At 38.1% G+C, this 17,925-nt stretch overlaps 2 protein-coding genes across 2 annotated transcripts; one reads left to right on the forward strand and one right to left on the reverse strand.

Moving 5' to 3' along the window:
- Positions 1 to 8,142: 8,142 nt before the first annotated feature.
- LOC131691044 (trifunctional enzyme subunit beta, mitochondrial-like) lies at positions 8,143 to 10,895 on the forward strand. Its single transcript, XM_058977194.1, has 5 exons — positions 8,143 to 8,395; positions 9,034 to 9,199; positions 9,260 to 10,157; positions 10,224 to 10,397; positions 10,466 to 10,895. The coding sequence occupies exons 1-5, from the start codon at positions 8,338 to 8,340 to the stop codon at positions 10,577 to 10,579; spliced, it is 1,410 nt and encodes a 469-aa protein (XP_058833177.1). The 5' UTR covers positions 8,143 to 8,337; the 3' UTR covers positions 10,580 to 10,895.
- Positions 10,896 to 11,190: 295 nt separating this feature from the next.
- Positions 11,191 to 11,803, reverse strand: LOC131692241 (small integral membrane protein 20-like). The gene is made up of 3 exons (XM_058979171.1): positions 11,532 to 11,803; positions 11,415 to 11,471; positions 11,191 to 11,345 (listed from the first exon to the last, which is right to left on the reverse strand). The coding sequence occupies exons 1-3, from the start codon at positions 11,650 to 11,652 to the stop codon at positions 11,293 to 11,295; spliced, it is 231 nt and encodes a 76-aa protein (XP_058835154.1). The 5' UTR covers positions 11,653 to 11,803; the 3' UTR covers positions 11,191 to 11,292.
- Between the last annotated feature and the right edge of the window lie 6,122 nt (positions 11,804 to 17,925).

The following is a 17,925-nucleotide window of genomic DNA, read 5'->3' on the forward strand; positions in this document are numbered from 1 at the left end:
CCGACTGTTCAGCTGTGCGGAAATTACCGAACTGAATTGAGTGTGTAGTGTTCTGTACCTAATTGTTGAATTTTCAAGACGAGTAATCCGCAAAACCTTTAGAGTCTCAAAAAATTGCAAAATCAAAATCCTTCAATCAAAAGTTTTACCTCATCATTGGCACCTTAATAAAAATATACAAATATGTTCTGAATTAACAAACATTAAATGTTTTATCGTCTATTTAGATTATAGTTCTTTCATTACAAGGCAAATAATGGCTGTATTATTTTCATTACGAAAAATAATCGTATCATCGGAATACTACGAACACCATAATTTTGTAGCACATCCGAAAACAATCATTGGAGATTCATATAATTATTACGCGGAAAAGCTTTCTATCTAAATAAGTAATATTTCTTATAAATTTAATAAACCATCATATGCTTTAACACGTTAAACATTCCATATACATTTAACATAGTGTCACATATATTTCATTGGACCACCTAATGTTTTTAATATGATAGTTATCAGATAGTTATTATATAGTGCGCTGATAGATTTGGGTCTGACACTAAAATTTAAATGTTATATGGAAATCTGATAGAATTGAATTTGAGAGGAATGCAACTTTCAACATGATAACCATATAAGTTTGATATTCCACTAAGAGTCTAATGCCGCAATCATTGGAAATTCCAATAGCGCTGAATTATATGAATATCATATAATATGAATGTAGCGATTTGGCTCAGTGTAGGAAGAATCGATGGTGAAATTCGTATTGCACACCAAAACTTACCACAATCTGACTTTCATTTAGACTCAGAGATCTTGTTCCTAAATGAAGTGCACTAAACAAACAAAATACAAGCGGGAACACGCCAATTGTTTAAAAAAAGCATTTTTAAACTTAAGCCAAACATGAACCGCCATGTTTGAAAAACGCAAAAAACAACCAAGTCCATTTCAGCCGCCAGAAAATATGTCTAAGTATTGAAATTGCCTTTAAATCGCATTCGCAAATTGCATTTGTTCCTAGGGGCAATTAGCAGAGGCGAGTTGAGTTAAACGTCAAACTTTTTAAGTCGCCTGATCATGTTCGTCCGCATTTTTTTGACCGGGATTGTTGAAATGTAAATCCCATACGAATCATAAAGGACATCAATGTAGTGCCATCTGTAGACGAAAATGAATTCAAACCTCAACAAATAATCATTTAATTTTTGCGATTAACATGCGCTGCAGAATGAAATGTCAAACGCGTCCAAGAAGTAGAAGAGAAAGGGGGGCAAAATGTTCATTTCTCGCGTGTTTTTTTGAGAAGGGGCAATAAATAGGCTGTCAAAATTCACTTTGAGATAAAACCCCGGACAAACCTAGGGACAAACCGTAACTCGCCGAGAATGGATGTCAACATTTTACGAAAGAGAAATGTTTTCTTCTTCGTGCGTTGCTGTGATTTATAATCGTCGATTAATGATTTGTCCAGAATTTCCTCTTACAGTGAATTTTGACAGTATGCTTTTTGGCCCTTCTCAAAAAACACGCGAGATTTCTTTACACATTATGACCCATCGAGACAATCTAGCATTTTGTCAAGTTCTTGCTATATGGGATACACTAGAGCACTCTAGTTAGAGTGTGGCCAAGAGGCCATGACGTATCCAAACGAGCATGGAATTTGACGTATACACAATAGATTTAAATTTAAATTTCATGTTCGTTTGGATACGTTATGGCCTCTTGGCCACACTCTAACGAGAGTGCTCTAGGATACACACGAGTGCGATCGAAACAAAAACAAACGTCAAAACGTTTTCTCACTCGCACTGATGCAAACTAGATGGGCGCGTAACTCAACGCACGGCCCGGTGGCGCATTGCTGAAAAGTCGCAATGTGGATTTAAGAAAAGATTCGCAATATGAAATTTCCTACGCAAAAATAACACATTTCTGGATCATACTTGTTCTACAATAAAGGCGTATTTAAACTTCTGGTCTTCTGTGAACGTTAATTAATACCCTATAATTTGTAATGTTCTTGTAATATTTGTAATAAGCTTTTTTTTATAAAACTCCATTGTGTTTTCGAATGTCAAAGTTGGACAAAATTCAAACCAAAACATGAACAATATATCATTCGTAATCGAGCGCCCTTTCAGTTTACACACGCGCGTTGTTTGTGTAACATTACCTTGAGTTAGGCGATATCGGTGAAGGTGGTTATCCCAGCAAGGGCTGGAGTATAAACATTATGAACGTTAAATTGCGTTAAGTAGTGCAGTTTAGTGCGGTACTAAACAGTTTTCTTGCCTGAAAGACGGCTTTTTTAGACGAGCTATACCAGCTCTCTACTGTGTGAAGGTCACGCGGGTGACGGACAGAAGAAACGAAGGATCAATTCACCTACCAGCTCGTCAGGAACCAACTGGTAAAGTTTTTTATATTTCTTATTGATTTTTTTATTATTGTTTTTGATTTTTTATTTTGACTTAAGTTAAATAGTGCGGTCGAGCGTGTTGCTCCCGCAACAAAATGGAACAAACAGAAGGATCACCCTCCGAAGATGAATATTATGGGAAAGAGGAGCGTGTATCTGATTCAGAGACAGATGATGTAATGGGCGATCCACTTCCCCCACTTTCCCCCAATGTCTCACAGCCCTCCCTGAGTCAAGGTTTAGCAGGATGGATCCGCTGGTCCTTGGGTGGTATACTTTCGGCCCAAAAATAAACCGTTAAACAGCATAACTGTTGCACGGGAGCTGACAAAACGTTACTCGGCCGTAACCGAGATTAAAAAGGTTCAGTCTTTACCCTGGAGTATCGCGTCTACATTCCTTCTCGTGATGTGGAGATCGACGGTGTGGTAAGTGATGCGGCTCTAACTGTCGATGATCTGATGAATGATGGGGTTGGTCGCTTTAAGGACCCTAACATTCAATCAGTTAAGATTTTGGAGTGCAAGCAATTGCATTCAAAGTCCATCGAAGATGGGAAATACTATCCATCAGACTCGTTTCGCGTAACCTTCGCCGGATCTGCACTTCCGAGCTACGTTGAAGTGGGAGGGGCTCGTCAACCTGTGCGTCTGTTTGTACCGCGGGTCATGAATTGTCTCAATTGCAAGCAGCTAGGTAACACGGCCACCTACTGTAGCAATAAGCAACGGTGCGGTAAATGTGGGGAACGCCATGTGGATGATACTTGCAGTAGGTCCGCTGAGAAATGTGTTTACTGTGGGGAGAGTCCGCATGAACTTTTGACATGCCCAACGTACAACCTTCGTGCGGGTAAACTGCAGCGATCCGCCGAAGATCGCTCCAGACGCTCTTACGCAGAAATGCTTAAAAGAGCTGTTCCACTTATCTCCGAAAACCCATTCGTTCTCTTGCCAACTGACGATAACGCCTCTAACGACCCTTGCGAGGGGCATTCTTTGGCTCTGCTTGGAAACTCTAGGAAAAGACCTAATCAAAACTCACCTGAACTTCCTCGTAAGGGTCCTAGGTTGTCCCAAACAAGGGTACAAAATAAAAATAATGCATCACCTGGAACTGCTGCAACAAATCCGAAGATGATACCTCCTGGTTGATTGAGATACAACCAGGAGTTCCCAGCACTCCCTGGGGCACCAAAAATCCCAAGTGCTCCCATTTTACAGTCAGAAATTCAACCTAAAACGGGATGTTTGTGAGAATGGCTATCACGACATCGAGCATGTTGTTTGGCTGTGCGCAGAGTACCGTGTTGCCAGGTCCCAACTAATAGATTCCCTTCGGGCCCGAGGTAGATCACCCTATGTGCCAGGCCGGGACGTCCTGGCAAGCAGTGACCACCCCTACATTTTTCTTATCTACATCTTTTTGAAAACTATTGATGTCCAAGTTTAATACATTTTCCCCTCTCATTCACAATAGAACCTCGTCAACCTCTCTCTGTATCTACAATATGGCATTGCTTCACGAGTCTACGATGCATACCTTTCTCGATAACCGTCCATCCAGAACATCATGACACATGTCACAAGAACATCATGACAGCATCGGAGTGCCAATAATCATCCGAAATATCAACCCTCCCCTCGCCCCTCCGATTTCAAGACGGAAACCACTACAATAAAGTGTACATATCCCCCACAATCATCAACCAGCCCACGAGAATGTCAATTTTACAAAATTTTACAATATGTATCCCACTTCCTACCTTTTTCCTTTACTAACATAAGAGGGGAGCAAGCCGCCCCTAAATACGGCTTTCTCTTCCCGAATAGAAATGTACAGTAACAAAACTATGATTTTCACTGTGACAGTACAGTAAGTTTTAGTGTTATGCTACAATACAAAAACAGAAAAAAAACGTTTTTACAGTAAATTTCAATGTAAAATAGACTTCACTCAAAAAAAGTAAACGTTATGCCTATTGATTTTACACAGATTTTTGCAATTAACGGAGGCATATAGACACTATTTGCTGGTACATAAACCCAATGTGTTCACATTTCATAACAATTAGGCACATAAAACCCCATTCTATAACAATATACACATATAACTTATGTGTGTGCATATATAGTTTATACGGTTGACACATAGAAGGTATGTGTGCGCGTGATAATATTAGCATTTCTTCTTCATATGAATTTTAAGCGGTTTGAAGCAAATAGAATTAACGTTTGGATTTTTTTCAGTGTTTTACAGTGAAAAAGGAGGGTGGTTATGTATCTTAACATTTAAAAAAATCAATTTTTCTCCAAACATGTTTTTCTCGAAAACTTTTTTTACGTCTCAAAAGGGTTATGGACATACTCAATGTGTTTCAAGCGTTAATTCAATTAGCTGGGTAGTTGAATGCATTGTCGTTCACAGAAAAAAAATGTTGGTAAAAATAAGAGTTTTTTACTCTTAGCAAAAAAACCAATGCATACTCTTAGTTTGAAAATAAAACTTTTGTTTTGATTACTATTCTTCATTAGCTTAAAAGGAAAACTTTTATTTTGATTAATTCTTGATTATTTTAAAAGTTTTACTTTCAACCTAATAGTCAGCGTTGGTTGTTTTTTGCTAAGAGCGGAACACTCTTACTTTCACCAATATTTTTTTCTGTGTTTTTATATTTTGCATATTTCTTCGATGATTTGAGATTTTTAAAAAGAGAATACTAAAGAAAATGCTTTCTTATGATCTAAAGCACTCGATTATTAGAAATGATGTTTGATTGCGTTTGTCATTTTCAAACAAAAAAAGTAAAGGGCCAAAAAACCAAAACATAAATGTTTATTGGCAGTTTCCTCAAGTAAACGGCCAATGTATTATCGCACACCAAAGTAATATTGGCCGTTTACTCAATATAGCGATATGTTTTTCCATTATTTTTTATGGCGTTTGGGTTTTTACAGGTGATAATACTTTGAATAGAAATCCTGAATATGAAATAAAGCGAAAATCCCAAATTATGTTTATTGGCCCTTTTCAAAAAAAAGGCGAGATATACTTTATATTTACACGTAAAAATAAAACAACCTAGATTAAGTTCTTTCAACTTAATTTTGAGTTGTGTGTTGCTTTCGCACTTATTAGTGTTGTCAAAAACAACACGAGAGATTCGACTCATTCGAGGTCTTCCGTGTAGGAAGGTACTTTTAAGTTGTTTGGGGTATACTCAAAATTAGGTAAATTCAAATTAAATTTGAGTATAAAAACCTGTTTTAATCCACCTAAAGGTGCAATTGTGCCTTTCTCATTTATCCAAACTATGATTTAATAGCTGGTTCGTACAAGATAACATTATGGAAATGTCTATTACACTTGGTAAGCATATATAAGAGTACCTTTTTGCATTCATCGCGGTATCGGTTTGAATCGGAGTTTTCTATGTGATCGCACTCCACAACCCTTAACTCCGGAGCCGGAAGTCGGATGGAGATGGAATTTAATATCAGTTTCCGAGGACGCAACACCTTTCATTTGAGACTAAGTTGATCAAATCGGTCTAGCCATTTTTGAGAAACCGACATAACCGTTATTCTGAATTTGGATGCTTCCGCCGGGGCTTCCGGAGCTGTCGATGGTGGCCAGTGTGGCCAAAGAGACTTTGAATGACTGTTTGTGACCTAGATCTACAAATTCAAGCAGTTATGGTTACATTATGGAAAAAATTTCACCTTTTGACATCCATCGCAGAATTCGTTAGAATCGGGATTTGCTGCGTGATCGTACGTATCACCCTGTAATCAAGGAACCAGAACTCGGATCCACACAAAATTCATTAGCAGCTGATGGAAACGTTGTATCTTTCATTTAAAATCAAGTTTGTCAAAATCGGTTCAGAAAATTCCGAGAAACCGATGTGGACAAATCATAACAATTTTTTTTGTAACCATACTCTTCAACTCGTAATCCGGAACGAGATGTCGGGTCAAAATGAAATTCAATAGCAACCCATGGGAATATTATACCTTTCATTTGAATCTTAGTTTGTAAAAATCGGTTCAGCCATCTTCGAGAAACCGATGTGGACATTTTGTTAATAAATCCGCACATACATACATACATACATACATACATACATACACACATACATACACATATACATACACACAGACATTTTGCGATCTCGGCGAACTGAGCCGAATGTTATATGAGACTCGGCCCTCCGGGCCTCGGTTAGAAAGTCGGTTTTTGGAGCAATTGCATAACCTTTCTGTATGAGAAAGGCAAAAGAATAATATTTAATTAGCTTAATCAGCATGAGTTCAATGTTATCTTCATGTGATTATATTTTGAAATGTTGGTGGAATGGGTTTGAAAGTGGAGGGAATGGGGGGTTAGTAGAGTGGAAGTGGAGGATGCGTCAGAAATCCTTCATCTTATTTCGGTATACGGGGTTGATGAAGGAAATGCGGGCGTGAGGGTGGTCCAAGGGGAGGGGAGTGATGAAGGAGGAAGGTGTAAGGGCAAGGCGGGGGGGGGGGGGTCTAGGGGCAGCGACGCAATACTCAACTGCATAATTTGCCTTCCATTTGAGACTTGGTTTGAGAAAATCGGTTCAGTCATCACCGAAGAACCGATATGACTTTAATTGTGGAATATGCCCGGAATTCCGGAATCGTCGATAGTGGACAATATATTCAAAGAATGTTTGATTGGCAATCAGTGATCTAGATTTGGTGATCATTTCATTAGTTTTTAGCCTCTGAGGTATTACGATTGTACCGATTTATATGGGAAATTCCAGTGTATCCTTACTAACCAACCTGTAACTCCAGAAGCAAGAGTCCGAACCGAATGAAATTCAGCAGCAGTCAATGGCATTACTGTATCTTTCATTTGAAATCAAGTTTGTAAAAATCGGTAGAGAATTCGTTGGGGAATGGGTGTGATATTAGCTTAGGAACTTGGCGGGTTCCCCGGGGGCGTCATGAGCCGTCATAGGTGGCCAATGTGGTCAAAGCTGCTTTGATTGATCATTAGTGATCCAGACCCGCAAACTAGAGTAATGTTACATCTATTTTAATATGTTTTACATCATTTGAACATCATGGTGGTACCAGTTTATATGGGAATTTGCTGTGTGACCGCACTCTTCAACCCGTAACTTCGGAACCGGAAATCGGATCAACTAAAAATTCAATAGCAGCTTATGGGAGCGTTATACCTTTCAGATGAAACTAAGTTTGCGAAAATCGGTTCAGCCATCTCTGAGAAAATTGTGTGAGTTTAAATGACACACACACACATACACACACACATACATACACACACACACAGACATTTGCCGATCTCGACGAACTGAATCGAATGGTGTATGACACTCGGCCCTCCGGGCCTCGGTTAAAAAGTCGATTTTTACAGTGATTGCATAGCCTTTCTTTGTTTTTAAGTGTTATGTCTGTTAGTCTGTGGTTAAATGTAAACTACCATCACATTTTATTTAATTTTACCTTTCTCCACGATACCCCGAGATTGAGTCAAAAGAACTCAACTTAAGTTAGTTTTTCGTTTGCGTGTACCTTACTCCATTTTTTATACTTTGCTGAAATTTACCCAGTTTGTAAAGTTTTCTAGTTTTACCCAAACATGAAAAGCTCAAATGAAAGCTCTACCAAATGTCATCACAGTTCGTTTTTTCATTTTTCTCTTCGCGTTTTCCATTCCATTCATTGATGTCGACGCTTTTTGGAGAGGAGAGCCGCAGCAAAGTGATCTTCGTCATAGTAAATTGTAACGTTGTCTCGTGAAGTGATCAGTACCCGTAGCTCATCGAAAGGGCCTGCTGAAGTAATTGGATTTTATTTCTCTAATTTTTGTTATTCATTAGTACGGGATTACCCAAACGTGCAATATATACGATGGCATATCAGCTGACCAAATGTGGCTCCGTCCTATCCGGAAATCTGGCAAAAACGGGTGAGTATTGACGTTCCATTATAGGATAATTTAGATGACGATCGGTGAGATGAATCAGTTGACTTCGCTGATGGACTTTGGAATCAATGGCTAAAATCTGTTTAAAAGAAAAATATGTAATCGCAACCCGGTACGAGGTGAAAAGATTACGATAGTAGTAACGGGAAATGATACAGGAACAGTCTCGTAATGGAAATAAGGTGAGACTCATCGCCATCAGCGTAGAGTCCAAAGTCCATTTTGACTTGTTTTGAGCTGTAAAGCTGTATTATCAGTCTTTGTTGCTCACACACATACCTGTTTAAGCAGTTGCTGTTGCGCCAGGCTTAGCGGTGCTACCATATATTATGTCACGATTTTCCGATCGGTTTAGATATCAATCCTTACTGAACCATGGCAGTCAGTTCATATAATGAATTTTTGAATTTGAAATAAATTCAATAATACTTGCATGTAGAAAGGCTTCAAATCATGAAACCTACAATGTTTAATAAAGATCATCGTTATCAGTAGCTAAATCGGAAACGTTTATAATCACTATATGTAATAACACTATCACGTTTCTGCGCACATAGAAACGTGATCATCCATCCCGAGAATAGAAAGCGAAAAAATTACAAACTATATTCCACCCGCAGCTCTTAGAAGTATCAGCACGACCGGAGTCGTATGTGAGCCGAGGAAGCTTCCCGACAGAACCGGAAAGAATGTAGTCCTCGTGGACGGAGTTCGGACGCCTTTTCTTATGTCCGGAACCACCTATTCTAAGCTGATGCCCCATGAGCTGGCACGACATTCGCTACTGTGAGTGCTGAACCTAGCAATCCGAAAAAAAGATCCATTCTACTTGATCCATCTTTGCAGGAGCCTTCTTCGCAAGACCAAAATCGACAAAGAGGTCATCGATTACATCGTGTATGGTACCGTCATTCAGGAGGTCAAGACATCCAACATTGCCCGCGAGGCTGCCCTGGCGGCCGGTTTTAGCAACAAAACTCCCGCCCATACGGTTACGATGGCTTGCATTAGCTCGAATCAGGCCATCACTACCGGAATGGGACTGATTGCGACAGGAACGTATGATGCGATCGTAGCCGGAGGTGTTGAGTTTATGTCCGACGTACCGATCCGTCACAGTCGCAAAATGCGTTCGTTGATGCTACGCGCGAATAAGGCTAAATCCGCCGGACAGCGGTTGCAGCTGTTGGCTTCTATTCGACCGGATTTCTTCGTCCCAGAGCTACCAGCCGTGGCAGAGTTTTCGTCCGGCGAAACCATGGGCCACTCGGCTGATCGATTGGCTGCTTCCTTCAAGGCGAGTCGCCAGGAACAGGACGACTATGCGCTGCGATCCCACACCTTGGCAAAGGAGGCTCAGGATAAGGGATATTTTACGGATTTGGTTCCCTACAAGGTTGCCGGGGTGGATAAAACCGTCGACAAAGATAATGGGATTCGTGTCTCCACCAAGGAAGCCTTGGCTAAATTGAAGCCAGCTTTCGTTAAACCGTACGGAACGGTCACCGCTGCAAATGCTTCCTTTCTAACTGATGGTGCCTCCGCATGTATAATTATGACCGAAGCCAAGGCAAAGGAACTGGGTCTCCGTCCGAAGGCCTACCTGCGAGATTTCCTGTATGTTTCACAGGATCCTATCGACCAGCTGCTGCTCGGGCCAGCCTACGGTATCCCGAAGCTGCTGAAGAAGGCTGGTCTCACGCTGAAGGATATTGATTCGTGGGAAATTCATGAAGCGTTTGCCGTAAGATGATTTTGAGGAAAACTGCAAGAAAGTGTTTGCTTGATGTGAATTTTTTCATCTTTGTAGGGTCAAATTATCGCCAACTTGAAGGCCCTCGATTCCGACTACTTCTGCAAGACGTATCTCGGACTTAGTGAGAAGGTCGGCAATCCGGATCTGAGCAAGTGGAATAACTGGGGTGGTTCGCTCTCGATCGGTCATCCATTTGCGGCCACCGGGGTTCGTCTTTGCATGCATACGGTAAGTTACTACTTAGAGAAAAGACAGAATTAAGTTCGATAACGTTTCGGCATTATTTCTTCCGATAGGCTAACCGGCTTGTACGCGAGAATGGACAACTCGGACTGGTGGCGGCCTGTGCCGCCGGTGGACAGGGTGTTGCTATGCTGCTCGAGAGGCACCCAGATGCCACTGCCGAGTGAGCGATTGTAATAGATACCTGGTTTGTTTTTTTGTTTCGATCGGTTTCCTTGTACGAACGAGATGTATGATTTGATAAAGTAAGAGTGGTAAGGAATTTCCCCCCGGTTTCGTTGTGGTGATAAGTTCGCGAGATATTTACTGGTCAGCTGGTGTGTATAATGTAACACCAGCGGATCCTGCACTTCCAAATGTTAAAACCGACTTTATTATGCGACAATCACGTGTCTGTTTATTTTATTTCTATTCAGATTTGTTAATCTACTCTATGTAGTTCTCATTTTTATATTTTCATTACAAATGGTTATTCCTACTTTAGAAAGAAATGTGATGTTTGTATCCGAACCTCCAAATGGTGATAATGAGCTTAGGTATCAAAATGCATTTTTTTGAAGAATCTTACCAGTATTGATAAGTGGTACGTGTGGTTTGTTAGACTTAAGTCAACTCGCTGTTCTGTCGGGAGACCATCAGTTTCGAATTCCTCTCATCAGTAACCAACAGACCGGTTTGGTCCCGAGGCATTGAAACTTGACGTTTTGTTCCCTGGAGTAGAGCATAATAGTGGACATAGGCTTTTCTTTAATATAAAAAGCAGGTGCTGTAATTTAGTTTTTTCGGTTTAAATTTTTCTTAAAATGTATAGAACGTGCGAAAATACAACTAAAGACTGGATCTGCGAACAGGAACGTTGAGCTAAGTACACACCACAGAATTATTTCGGTTGGTCCTCCCTAGGTTTGAATGGGTCGCTCCACACTCGCATGTCTGTGACGAATAAAACAAATCGTGTTAAATATTTTAAAGCTACAGCTAACTGCAGTCAAAAGTACTCACTGCCGGGTTGGATCTGTTCCTGTTTTATACCGGCACGATTCACCTGTTGTACTTTTTCTGCGAAAGAAACTTGGAATAAATTGTCTAAGCGGAAGTACTATAATATGAACTCCTTACTGTATTTTTCTGGATTCAGCATCGGATCAATGATGATTGGATAGCAAGCCAAACCGATCAGACCGACGATTCCACTGATGAACAAGGCATAATTGCGACCTTTTAGGATAATCGGGGCCATTGTTACGATTTCTGGTGATATTTGTAGGAACCACCTGATTTGAAGAGTACCAGCCAAATCTATAGATAATTCCGTTTAAAGATATTTTAAAGATGCGAAAACTATTACGCAAATACTGATTTTAAAGGTAATTTGCATATAAACATCTGATTTTGACAGTTCTTGTAAAATAACAAAATAAATTGGACACCCTGTGACTGCGGGTGCGTTTTCTTCAGCCTAACTGCTTTACCGATAAATGCATTTTTACCGCATTTCGCAAGGATGCCAAATAATGCTGATTTCGTTTTTAGAACCGAGTCGCTCTAGGTTCGCTCTGAGCTGTCACTTTTGTATGCACGGAAACAAAAAACTACCTAAAATGGAGTTCCTTTGACTCAATCTCGTGGTATCGTGGGGGAACTTAAAATTAGGTAAACCGTGTTGAAGGTAGTTTCCATTTAACCACGGCAAAAATTACAACTCATTGATAGGTTTTTTATACTCAAATTTAAGTTGAATTTACCTAATTTTGAGTTCACCCCAAACAACTCAAAAGTAACTTCCCCCACGGAAGATCTCGACTGAGTCGAACCTCTCGTTTTGTTTTTGACAACACTAATAAGTGCGAAAGCGACGCACAACTCAAAAGTAAGTTAAAAGAACTTTTCTGCAGGTTGTTTTATTTAACCGTGTGGATTTTGTAAATATTAGAGCGAAACTAGGGCGACTCTGATCTAAAACCGAAATCAGCATAAGTTAAAAAAAAAACAATATTTTAAAAATTTTCTGGATGACTTAAAATCTCGACAAAAATATATGATTACGGCTTAAAAGCCAACTGTCAAAATTCTTTTTGAAAGGAAATTCCATTCAAACCGTTACTGCCTAAACACAGTTCATAGCAGTTAATGAAAGAGAAAACTTTCCTCTTTTGTTTACTACAATCATCTTCGATTGTCGAGTAACGGTTTGTCAGAAATTCCCTTTCAACGAGAATTTTGACCTAGGTGCAGATCACTTGCATTTTTAAAAATCAGCTAAATTAAATGCATTTCTTTCCATCAAAATAGAAATTCATAATGTATTTTGCGTTGCTTGCAATGTGTTTTGCGTTGTGTGTTAGACGTCAAAACCCTACAAAAAATTAGCCCTACATTCAACAAAACGTCGAACAAAGCGAATCAGCTTAGGACGTTTGTTAAACAAACTTTTCTGCTCGGGAGTGCAAAGTTGATGCAAAAATGGAAATTAAATGCATTTTTTTTTTCTAATTTGATGCAAATTTGTTATACATTTCTAGAGTGATCTGCCCCTAGGTACTATGGCTCTAATTTTCATAACTTTCCCTACCCAGTTATCTCTAGCTAATTGAATGTCGTTAAAATGTAAAAAAGAAAATGTGACTAACATAGTAGAAATAAAAAAGGAAAAAAGATACCCGTAGATTTAAACTGTTGAGTGATTTATTTTGTTTTTGTGTAAACATATAATAATTTTATTTTGAATTTACAGTCTTTGCTCTAGAGGTAACTTCAATCAGTCGAATTATTGGATCGAAAAGTGAAATAAAGAGCGAAAAATTGTGTAAATTGCATACCTTGAGGCAATTCCCTGCCCAATATTGTTACGTCCCCAAAGAAAACAAAATTGACTGTATACACACAGAAAAAAAATATTGGTAAAAGTAAAAGTGTTCCGCTCTTAGCAAAAAACAACCAACGCCTACTATTGGGTTGAAAGGAAAACTTTTAAATTAATCAAGAATAATAATCTAAATAGAAGTTTTCTTTTTAATCTAATGAAGAATAGTAATCAAAATAATAGTTTTATTGTCAAACTAAGAATATGCGTTGGTTGTTTTTTGCTAAGAGTGAAAAACTTTTATTTTTACCAATATTTTTTTCTGTGTGTAGCCACAAAATGTTTTCACCGAAGTTTTCCAGGAATTGTTTTTTTGTTTGGATGATTTTCTTAAAGGGAATTTTCTTATCGTACAGTTACTGAAACAAGCTCTATTGGGCCAAAGTTTCCTCGTTGATCAAAGATACCCGCTTTACGTAATTTAAATGTGACGACTTAAGCAATAGCTTAACCCATCAAGAGAGTGGCACTTGTTCACGCATTCTAGAAATTACAACTAGATACCTGTGGTAAATGGGTATAATATGCCCCACCGGGGCAAAATGCCCCTCTTCAATTCCCAGGATTCCCGAATTATCTAAAAAGTAAAAATGACTGACAGTATTGCTTCATGAAATCAACGTACTAAGTTAGTTTGTTATTTTTAATATGTTGCAAAACCGCAATATACACAAAAGAGCGACTTTGATGTAAGCTCCCACTTTTTCCAGTAACATTCCAACCAATTAGAAATAGTCGGATTTGATAGAACTATTTCAAGTAGCTTACTAGAATATTATAGTTTCTAACTTAGTTTTCAGCTTAGCTTAAAACTTTGTGTGAGTGTAGAATGCAGGGAAACCGAGCCTTTTAAACTTTTCTATCGCAAGGCACACTCGCGCTTTATAGAGAGCTGATATTCTCTCTGTTCTACAAAGATCTGCATCGGAAAAAAGTTTCCGAGCTTTATGGCCACGATTGCGCAAATGTCGTAATTCGGGTGTCCATCACAGCTGATTTTGGTTAAAAATTATCAAGCAACGTTTACGAGGTTCTCTTGAGTGCAGGATTTCAAAAAAGATTATCGTAGAAAATGGACGCTATATCATCTGTTACAGTGTCATGGAATAAACGATGGCAAGCAGATCGGAATCAAGTGCATCAAAGTCGAATTTCGATAGATGTTCGTCAATATGACTAATGAATTCGAATTTCGTGTCAATTTTTTTAAAACAAATGTTGCTAGTCAATTTTTAAAATAGGTTATGGCGGATCGATCAGCTCAATGCTTGGGTCATTCACAAAGACACCATTTATTTCATGTAAACCAAATTTGGCAAGAGAAAGTTCTTGCTCTGATGATGCATTCACCGGAAGGATTCCATTCACATCTTCATCCAATGTCCAACGAAGGTTTGGTAGCTTATAATCACCTAAAACAATAATTTAAACTCCAACATTAACAGAATCGACAAGTTGTTACACGGCGCTTAAATGTGCAGCATGTAAATCTGGGTTTGAATTCGGTCTTAGCTATATCCCACAGATGAAAAGAGATTTCCGAAGGAGTGAAATTTGTACAATTACTTGTTCCAAGTGGTCATATTTTGCAACTGATTTACATCGAAGGTGAGTTTTTACAGCTATTAGAACGCCGCCCCCACGATTTAAATTACTGGTAAATGAGCTTCGATCACAGCGGACAATTGTGTAGTTCGCGGATAGCTCGGAATTGCGTATGTCGGGTCACAACCATGTTTCAGACGACGTACGACGATGTCATACTCACAGTTAACCCTTTGCGACGCAGTGGAACGTATACGTGCCACCTATTTCTTCTAGGTTTTTATTGGATTCCTAGCTAGCGTTGACATATAAATACGAGTTTTAGTCAACTCGTAGGGATGTAAGGAGTACAACTAGCACAAAAAATATGTTAATTTGTTAATTACTTATTAGTTATAAACAATTAAAACTTGAAAATCTCGATTTTTACATTAAATTCGGCTGTGTTTGAACTAAAAGTCCCAAAGATCTATTTTTTTGCATATATTATATATACATTGAACTAAATAATAGATTTTTCGCAGAATTTTTCGTAGGCCAGTTTTTTTTCGAAAAAAAATATCACAATATGCAAAAATGGAGTTTACAAAATGGCAACCATTTTTGGCAAATATTGTTACAGTCATATTACATATTGTATAAAACTGAATAAAAGAAACGCCGGTTCTTCGGTTACACCAACGTTGGTTACACGATCAACAGTGTGGATTAGTTGATCAGTGAAATTTGAGTGTTCCTGGGGAATAAATGGTTGTGGTTGCCGCAATAGAGTACTTGACAATCTGTAACTGTATTAGTGTGTTCGACGATTTGTTTTCCTCCCCCTGTCATAGATGGAGAAAAACAAATCGAAAATAACTTTTTAGTCAGATTATTTTCATGATGGAACCTGACTAACTGGCATTGAACGTTTTCGGAATGACTTTTACAGCGACAAAGAACATTTCAGCACCATTATAAAGACTTTATGCGAGCTATTTCTAATGATTAAATTGGCTGACAGTTTTACATATGACAGCTGGAGGAAAACAAACCACTCAAGTAGTGTGTGTAGAATGATTTGCCTAGAACTCTATGAAGAAGGCCATTTTAGCGTAAGTTTTCGCTATGGCTTAAATGAGAAAAAAAAGTGAGCTGAGCTGTCGTTTTAAATGAAGAATGGCTCGGCAAAAGTGAAGTAAATGTTTAGGCTAATCAGTGGAAGCAGCTCCTTTTGTTGGAATTAAGTGGTTCGCCATAGGCGAAATATTATTTTTGGGGCTGCATTGGTGTTGGTGTATTCCGGGCTTTTTATGCGGTCGTGGCCCAATAAGTGAAAAGTGAGTTACGTGTTAATAAGTGTGAATAGTGTGAACATAGAGAGATTTTATGTAGTGATTTTATCGTCACATTCTGATAACATTGCAATGCATACGCGTGAATCTAGCCACCAAAAATACATCCGTAGCGTAGCGCCATCTATAAATGACTAGTTTATGCAACGATTTCACTGATGATGGAGGATAATTCTTGCACCCTAATTAATTGAGAGCAGGTGAAATTGTTTAATGTTGTTTTTTTCAATGTTTATATATTTTATCCAAATAATTTTCTTATTTTAAATACGGACAAAACTAGGTAAGTTACATCCATGTTGCACTGAAATGTTGTTGAATAAGCTCATCATAAATAACCTACTCTACTAACACAATCTCCTATTCCTGAAACATCTATGAAAGTAGTATGGGTTCCCTGCACTTTCGCAAGTACATGTTGAACTAACATTCCTTCCCTTCCTCGACGATTGTAAGGACGTGGTCAGGTGTACACTGTGATGCTTGTTCCACTATGAAGAAAAAGCATTAATCTCAAATGTTTTTTTTTCCTTGTGACACGATATGGTGGATATCTTGGTGAATATTAGCTGATCATTGCACAGCCACCCACGATTTGTGTAATCGTATATGCTATGCTATGTTAATAATAAGACGCATACTGAAAATGTGTGTCATATTGATGTATATACATGAATCAACTGCTTCCATGTTTCGCTTTAATTTTAATTTATTAATTCCATTTAATATTCGAAATAAAACGATTTTTGTGTCAAATGATCGGTGAATGGTACCCGATCGACGGATGGGCTCTGTACGGTACTTAAAAATTCAATATCAATTCTTCAGAAGGGCTAAGAGATTTTTATAAAAAAAACTTATTTCACTCATTATTCCGCAGTCGAGTTGAATTTCATGAAATATATACATGAATCAACATCTTTACCCTTGGTAAAATCAATTTCAAATCTTTTCTGTGTTGAAATTATAACAAATTTAAAGAATTCAGCAAAACAAAAGTTTGTTTATATTGAATTAGACTATCATATACACTGAGAAACAAAAATCAGCATAGTTAGCATACTTTCTATTCCTGGCTCTTTTCTTCTGCTGTGATTTTTATGCATTTTAATGCATATACTTCTAGTAAGCATTCAATGAGTGGATAGACCGAATATGTCCAATGCATAAAATTTACAGCAGAAGAAACAAGAGGCAGCTAGAAAAGTATGCTATCGACGCATAAATAAAATTCTGCGTGTGCAAAATATTGTTCGGTTAGACGACGCATAATAATGTGGAAATATTGCTTGTGGCAGTAAAAACTGGATTCTAACCACACTGCGCACTTACTATTCTTCTATTGAATTCTTCTCATAGACTGCCCGGATAGAATTTTACAAGAGCATTTACCCTACAAACAATCTTAAAACAATAAATATTATAGGTATTACTGTTTCAACATTGTTCGATGCCAAGTTCTCACAGTAGATATGCAATAAAATTTCATGTAACAATAAATTTCACTGTTCAGCAAAAAACTGATACAGTGCATTCACATTAAATTTTACTGTTTCCGAGAAAAAAATTTATGGAAAAAAATTGATTTTTTTAATGTTAAGATACATAACCACCGCCCCTTTTCACTGTAAAAGTCTATTTTACATTGAAATTTACTGTAAAAACGTTAAAGTTTAATGTTTTTGTATTTTAGCATAACACTAAAACTTACTGTAAATTATTGTAAAACTACTGTACTGTCACAGTGAAAATCATGGTTTTGTTACTGTAC

Source organism: Topomyia yanbarensis, chromosome 3 (assembly GCF_030247195.1).
Source record: "Topomyia yanbarensis strain Yona2022 chromosome 3, ASM3024719v1, whole genome shotgun sequence".
Lineage (NCBI taxonomy): Eukaryota > Metazoa > Arthropoda > Insecta > Diptera > Culicidae > Topomyia > Topomyia yanbarensis.

What these genes read in the sequence shown, in the direction of transcription:
- LOC131691044 (XM_058977194.1), top strand. Translation starts at nt 8,338, where the DNA reads ATGGCATATCAGCTGACCAAATGTGGCTCCGTCCTATCCGGAAATCTG. An exon ending in CGGAAATCTGGCAAAAACGG is followed by an intron (nt 8,396 to 9,033) that starts GTGAGTATTGAC and finishes TTCCACCCGCAG; the next exon opens with CTCTTAGAAGTATCAGCACG. An exon ending in TTCGTCTTTGCATGCATACG is followed by an intron (nt 10,398 to 10,465) that starts GTAAGTTACTAC and finishes TTCTTCCGATAG; the next exon opens with GCTAACCGGCTTGTACGCGA.
- LOC131692241 (XM_058979171.1), bottom strand. Translation starts at nt 11,652, where the DNA reads ATGGCCCCGATTATCCTAAAAGGTCGCAATTATGCCTTGTTCATCAGT. An exon ending in GCTGAATCCAGAAAAATACA is followed by an intron (nt 11,472 to 11,531) that starts GTAAGGAGTTCA and finishes TTTCTTTCGCAG; the next exon opens with AAAAAGTACAACAGGTGAAT. An exon ending in GGAACAGATCCAACCCGGCA is followed by an intron (nt 11,346 to 11,414) that starts GTGAGTACTTTT and finishes TATTCGTCACAG; the next exon opens with ACATGCGAGTGTGGAGCGAC.